Raw genomic sequence first — 7,496 nt, forward strand, 5'->3', positions numbered from 1 at the left:
GCCGCTCTGTGAATGAACAAAACAAAACAAAAACACACACGGAATTTCAATGCTATACCAGTAAAAAAAATAAAGAAATAATCAGAAGCGCTGCCTGCCGGCTCTGTAGTTCTAGAAGTGAAAAATCCGAAATCAACCGGGACCCAGTACTCTGAAGCGGTGTTCATGGACCATGCTGACACATTTTACTATTGTCCATATACTCAGTCGTGTTCAAGGATATCAGGTTTTAGATTTGATCTTCAGTTTCTCTCTTTATGAAGATGTGTCGACAACGTTTGTCCACTACGAGCCTTTTCACAAACAATGTCAACTGTCTGCGCTGCATGGAAGAAACAACTCACTGTTCAACTACAAAAAGGGTGAAGGAGCATTAAAAACATACTGCCTCTGTGAAGCTGTACTCGGGCACAGATGATCCTTGAGCTAAATGCTAACGACGGCATGCTAACACTACTTACAAGAACAATGCTAACATGCTGATGTTTAGCACGTATAATCTCCGGGTGCGTTCAAAAACCCATACTACCTTATACGTTAGTATGCCAGACAAATATTTAGTATGTTTTAATAAATAGTATGTCAAGTGCAGCATGGTCAGCAGGCTTTTTCTGGCTATTCAGACCCACGATCACCAAAGTGGTTACAGTTCATCCTCAGGGGAACATGAATGTCGGAACCAAACCATCCCAACAGTTGTTGAGAAATTTCACTCAAAACCATGAACTTGAAACCGATGGTGGCGCTAGAGGAAGAAATCTGGGAATTACCGAAGTCACCAGGCATCTTCCTCTGGAGACCATGAATGTCTGTGCAATATTTCATGGCAATCCATCGCATAGTTGTGGAGATATTTCAGTCGTTTCTGTATGTCAGTGTCAAAGTTAGAAAAAGTAAAAATGCTCCACGAACAGATAAAGTGTTTAAGATGCCATCAAATGATGGAGGGCTGCAGGCCCAGCAAGAGACAATGAGAGGAGGGCAGGGACACTAAATCACCAGCATGTGTCAGTAATTATCAAACTCCTCTAAAGTAACATGATATAATTACATCTGCATCAAGCAAATTACAAAATCACTAATGGTTCTCCTCTCAAAACCTAATTCTTCATTATCACCGTGGACCGACCTCATTACACGAAAGAAGATAGAATTCACTTCCCAACTGTACGGGAGAGCAAAACCTCGTCCCTTACTGGCTGAGAGCACAGGACAACTGTCCACGCTGAATGGACAATGGAAAGACTTTTTTAATTTAGACACATAGGGAGGGGGGGGGGGGGGAGATCCGTGATCTGGACGGATCCCCCCCCCACGGTTCGGCCCACGTGTGAAAGATTTACCGACGATCGTTATCCGCCAATATTTAGTCAAATATGCGATCAGAACATCGGTGTTCATGCTTTTCTAGTCTCTGATCTCTGATAGTGTTACGTTGTACACAACCAATCCATGTTTAAATCAACAGGAGAGCTAGCAACGTTAGCAGCACCGCTAACGGCTAACCAACAAAGGTTCACTTCAGTTACATTATGATGCGTTCAGGCTCTGCTCAGTGAAAATGAGCATTAGGCAAAGGTAAATTATAACGTTATCATGATGTGTTCACATGTAATCTCGTACAATGTCATTTTGCTGAGAAACTTGAATGAATCCAGTTGTTTGAAGATGTTTTTACAGCATCATAAATAGATATTAAAGATGGAAAAATGAGCCGTTTACATAATGTAATATAAGATGCTTTAATCAATAAAAATACAATCTTTTATTTCCTTATTATTGTGTTTTTATGAAGAAATGATCCGTTGCGCCGCGATCGAAGCCCAAACGTAGCCCCTTACCCTACCTGCTTCTTGATGACATACGGGTCTCCTGCCTCCGCTTTCAGACGCTCCACCTTCTCCTCCTGCTGCTTCGCCTCGGTCTGGTACGAAATCTTCTCTTTGGCCAGCCTGCGGAAGACAGTTCGTGGTTTAAAAAGGAGGCAGTGACGCGGTAGTGCTGTTCCATCAACGCACGGCCTCCCAGACAGATAATATAGGCCGAAGCATGTGATGGTCACCTTTTCACAGACAAGGGCCATCCATCTTTATTCTCTCCATCGGTGAGATCATCTCCCGCAGGGTGGCGAGATACACACCTCAATAACAAGCAGCGAACACATCAGTCCTCCTCACTGCTGCTGCGACGCAGAGCACCGGCATCCAATACCGCTTCATATACACTATATATATATATATATATATATATATATATATATATATATATATATACATATACAGCATATTCTGATCCAAAGCAACTCAGGACGGGGTGTGCTTGCATATGTTAAAGCTGTCTTTGAATATCTGACTGAAATACTTTCTAATAAATTGTTAATATGCTTGTTTTTCTCATCTTTTGCACTAAAATATCATCTAAAAATGCAGCTTTCTCTTTGTAAAGGCCTGCCCAATGCCTCTATTTAAGTATATATGTCAAACTTTTACAGAGTTATTTACAGGCTGAAAAGCAGTGTTTTACCTGTATGCCCACACACCCTGCAGTGATGTCACAGTGTACTGACACACCCTCGAGTACACTTATACATCACTGCGGCAAAGTGAGACGTTAAACCACACGAGTTCAGCGAAAAACACGATTTATATCGTGTGCTAAAGTTGAGCTTTTAGGGATAAAATGTAATATAGATTCTTACATTTTCCTCTCAGAGTTTTTGTAATTGTGACGGTTGTACAACATGTTTTAATTATTATACAATACACATGGATACGGTGACATTTAGAAGAATATTAGGACACATTTGAAAAATCTAAATCTAGTAATTCAGTCTAATTAAGGGCTGCAACTAACGATCATTCTCACTGATTAACTTTGAACTATTTCCTTAACGTGATTCATTGGTGTTTGTTTTTGGCACATTTCACTGTAACTATGGTTGGAAAATTGTGCAAAATGGCCATAAACTTAACGTGATATTTGTCAAATTGTTTTGAGTATTCAACAGAAATATTAAATTTACATTTTAATAAAACAGACAAAATAGAAAATCACTTTCACTTTTACTTATTGTAGGAATTTCCAGAGTCAATTAAAAACTCTAAAGAAAATTAGAGACATTAACTTTAATTAATCCTCGTTTGATTTATTTATTTATTTTTTAAATAGCCACGGTGAGACTTTTAATACGTATAACACGATTTTTTCTTTATCACTCCTACTGTACAGCAAACTGAATCCTGATTTAATGCACCGTCACCAATGAATTACTCAAACGAATGTCAGAATCTGTCGAGTAACGTCGATATACAACGAGAGTTAAAGTTTGTGCTCAACATTTTCTGTGTCGAGTAAACAAACAGCAGCTACACAAACCATCATTCATTCCAGCTCACACGTTATCACTGCACTTATCTGACTGACACACACACACACACACACACACACACACACACACACACACACACACACACACACACACACACACACACACCTTTTTAGAGATTAATTGATCATCAATTTAGTCCCTAATTTGGACCAAGTCAGGTGGTAAATGGGCCTCTTTTCCTTGATTGTTAGTGAAAATGGGCTTGAGTACATTGATAAATTTTGATTATTTATCAATTACGGGCCAAATGGAACTAAATCTATTAAACAGATTCCGACCCTGATTGGCATAATGGAGTTTGAAAATATCGCCATTGATAATGATTCCCAACTAATAGTCTTTTTCCGGCTGCGCCTGCCTGTCGCAGTGACAACACAAATTTAATTTTTCATAAAAATCCGCTGCGTGTGCGTTAAGTGGGTGATCCTTCATTAATCAGGAACATTACTGGAGGACCTTCCCTCCGTGTTGCTCCTTGCTTAGTCAAGGAAGCCAACGGCACTCTGTCATATTTTACATCAATTACTCATTCTAATAAAGAAGCTTTTTAAAACAGCCACCATATGCAATAGCAGCTCCTGCCTTCCACTCTCGTGGAGTGAGCGATGTCGCCCGTTTAGAGTCAAAGAAGGAGGCAAAGAGAAGGAGGAGATGAGATGGAGGAAGGAAGGCTGGAATCATTTGAATAAAACTGAAGGACAGTCTAATAACAAAATGTCCATTCCTCCTCCCTTTTTTCCAGTCCTGATGTTAATTTCTTATTTCTCCCAGACTTGGAGCGCCGTGTGAATGAGGGGTGGGGTCGCGGCTGGTTTTTAAATAGACCTGCCACCTCGGGCTTAATGGAAAAGGCAGCTCTCTGGAAAATAGGAAAAAAAAGGGAATTAGAGCCAGCCGACACACACATTCGGCCGCCTCCTCCTAGCACTGTATTTTTGAGCCACGGTGTAGTCTGCGCCGGGACCGGAATGACAAAGGCAAATTACTGTTGTCATTTTATTAAGGGCATCCGCCTCGCTAGGGCAGGAAAAGGCACCGACTGGAATGTGCAGAAAAGCCGGTGGAAATAGGCCCGGCTAAAAGAGCAGGCAGGCTTCCTCTAAAGGGAGGGAGGAGAGCAAGGTAAGAGGAGAGACGAAGGAGAGGAGGGGAGGAGAAAGAGGGAGATTATGAAGAGACAGAAAGCAATGAGAGTCTGTTCGCTTAAATCTAACAGCTTGATTAAGGCTCCATTTCAAGATAGTACTTTGTGTAATATCTGTAGTATCAAATAGTACATTTAACCTCGAAAACATCAGAACAGTATTTTAGGGGAAATACTGCTTGATGAAGTACATTATTGTCCCGTTGTTTTTCCTACACTGGACATATTATCCGCTGTGGGAAATCCAGCCAGCATCATCAGCACCTCGGGGAGCCTGTTAGTAATGTGACCCTCATCAGAACACAATCGATAGAACATTACACCATCACCGCTGACGGGATCACACTCCCAGTCCGTCACACAGACTGCTACCCTGAGCACATCATCTCACACATTCAGCTCACAATGGATGCCAGCTCTATTAATAGGCTACATCCACACCACTACCATTCCATTTTAAAACGCATATCTTTGCTACGTTAACGCCGAGCGTCCGCACTACTTCGGAGTCTTAGAACCCCAAAAAACGGAGGCGTTTTGAAAATGTTAATCGAAGACGTGTTACTTTGAAAACTCCGGGGTTGAGTCGTAGTGTGGACGGGAAAAATGATGATTTAGACTCCCCCGTGTCTATACTAGCAGTTGTTGTGCAGTTGAATTCTGCGACATATTTTATAAATCTACTACTGCCGACATGCGGAGGAAGCTAGCTGTTATTGGAGCGATTTGCAAGCGGCGCGTCCAGTGGCATTATAAACCCTTTGAAGCGGACATTTGACGCCACGGCTTTGTGAAATTCACCAAAAAACTGTAAAAGAACAAAAGCATAAATGTTCTCTAGTACGACAGGGACTTCAAGCCACCCGGCAGAGCTACAACAATGAAACAGTGAGAGACATGTGTTGACTAAATTTAGTACCATAATCTAGTAAAACTGTAATTTGTAAGTGTTCATTTTAAAGTAAAATTGATGTGTGACAGACAGAGACACAGACAGAGACACAGACAGAGAGACAGAGACACAGACAGACCTGCAGCCTTGTAACTTAGTTTGAAAAATAAAAGCTAGTTTATCATTTTTCTAGAAAACCTTTTCCAGCTTTAAGAGTCTTCAGGGTCCATATGAAGACATTTCCATGTCTGTCTAAATGTAAGACAGCAGGCATTTTGTTCAAACAGCTAAAAGGCCGAATTGAAAAAGAAATTGAGCGCCTCAGCGACAAAGTGCTCCTAAAGGACAAGAGAGAGACGAGAGATTTTATAATGTTAACATGCTCTTACAGCAAACTCCACATTTCCTGTTGCTGCTTTTTGCAGAAACTCAGGGAATTATATGTTGCCTTTATTGAGGATTAGTCCCAGTAAATCTAAAGTGAAGCTACTATTGATCAACACAGGATCTGTAGATTCCAGTCAAACTGAATCTGACGAACACTGACTGTACAAGATTAGACGTACACTGTCCTGCATTTACCTTTGTGTTTCTGAAAAATAAATAAAACATTTCACATGCTTTACTGGAGATGTTTTGAATCCACTTGTCACTCACTGGCATCAATAAGTTGAGTGATGAACCGTGGTCTCACTGGCATTATGAAAAGTGTACAAATGTCTTAATAATCTCTATAATATAAAACCATAACAAAGACGTAGCCAAGAGCTTGATTGGGTGAAATATTACCTCTAAGTTCACTAAAGTTATATCCTGATAAAAGAAATGATTTCTGTGACCAGACCAGGACCAAAAGTGCATGTTTTAGTGAGTAAAATGTAGAGTAACTATATGATATGCTCAGTCACAGGAAACCTGTTTTGATTAATATCTTAGTGATGACAAGTGATAACAGGCCACACTATCAGTAGCGGCACTTATGATGTTGTGTCATCTGACTGTGTTTCCTACATCTCCACTAATGTGCACCATCAGCTCAGACTGGTGGGGAAAGTCTTTCTATATGGAGATTAAACCCAAAGCACGGCTAAAAAAAGGGCTGTGTTAAAAACAGCAGTATAACGTTAGTTTATCTCATCTGTCATATTTCAGTGTAAGCTTCAGTGTAGTTGTGGTTTATGTCACATTTACAACCATTTCAGAGTAAACGATGTAAAAACGTTTTATTTTTAATGGCCTCTTACATTAGAGTACATGCCATTTAGAGAAACAAAGAAGCAGCAGACGAGCCAAAAACGAGGATACATGTTATTAGCAATTTGATAGCCAGCTAGCTAAAAGCTAGCATGAGTCGACTAACGTTAGCTACACGCTGCAACTCACACCGTAACACATTATTATTATAGTACAACGCTATCTTTTGGAGTACAATGCACTTGTATTATCACACTAGAAATGTGAGCAAGATTAAGTGCATCTACCGCAAACACAACAAAAGAAGACGGCTTACTAACCACAGGCCGCACCAAAGCACCGGGGTAAAGTTGAAACCCTAACGGACAAAACATTCCTCCACGCGCGGTTCTACGCCGAGCCGGCTTGTCCGCCCGACTAAGCTAGTTAGTTCGCTAGCCTTAGCTTAACGTAGCTACTGTACGCACTTAGCTGTATTTACATGCTAAATCGTCTGGTTTAACTTGAAGAAAAAGACAACCATACCTCTTCACGATGCCAGTTTTAATCTTAATTTGCCGTATTCTTGGGTCTGCCATGGCTGTAGGTTGTGGGTTTTACTCGGGTGTAGCCTGCAATCTGTGGATGTAACGTGCGTACGTTCACTGCTGTGGAGCGTGTGCAAGTCGGAAGGCAGTGATGACAAGCTGCGTGCAGATAAATCGAACTGAAGGAGCGGATGATTGTCGAGTGTGTGGATCTCAATGACCGTTGCTCTGGCCCTTTAGGCTAAAATGAATCACATTATTTTAACAATGAATAAAAAAATATATGCTGAAAAAAATAAACTATGTAAAAAGCAAGCATATTCACAAAACATTAAAGAGAGACACTTATGA

General features: G+C 40.7%; 1 protein-coding gene across 1 annotated transcript in view; it reads right to left on the minus strand.

Moving 5' to 3' along the window:
* Positions 1 to 7,295, minus strand: part of tbca (tubulin cofactor a) — an 11,356-nt gene extending 4,061 nt beyond the window's left edge. The window contains exons 1-2 of the mRNA XM_068706509.1: positions 7,144 to 7,295; positions 1,847 to 1,952 (exon numbers count right to left, since the gene is read on the minus strand). Coding sequence (XP_068562610.1) covers positions 1,847 to 1,952; positions 7,144 to 7,196 — 159 coding nt within the window. The 5' untranslated portion in view covers positions 7,197 to 7,295. The remainder of the gene's footprint in view (positions 1 to 1,846; positions 1,953 to 7,143) is intronic.
* Positions 7,296 to 7,496: the final 201 nt, after the last annotated feature.

This window comes from Cebidichthys violaceus, unplaced genomic scaffold, assembly GCF_023349555.1.
Source record: "Cebidichthys violaceus isolate CVI_PGR_0920_01 unplaced genomic scaffold, fCebVio1.0.p SCAF_12, whole genome shotgun sequence".
In the NCBI taxonomy this organism is placed as follows: domain Eukaryota; kingdom Metazoa; phylum Chordata; class Actinopteri; order Perciformes; family Stichaeidae; genus Cebidichthys; species Cebidichthys violaceus.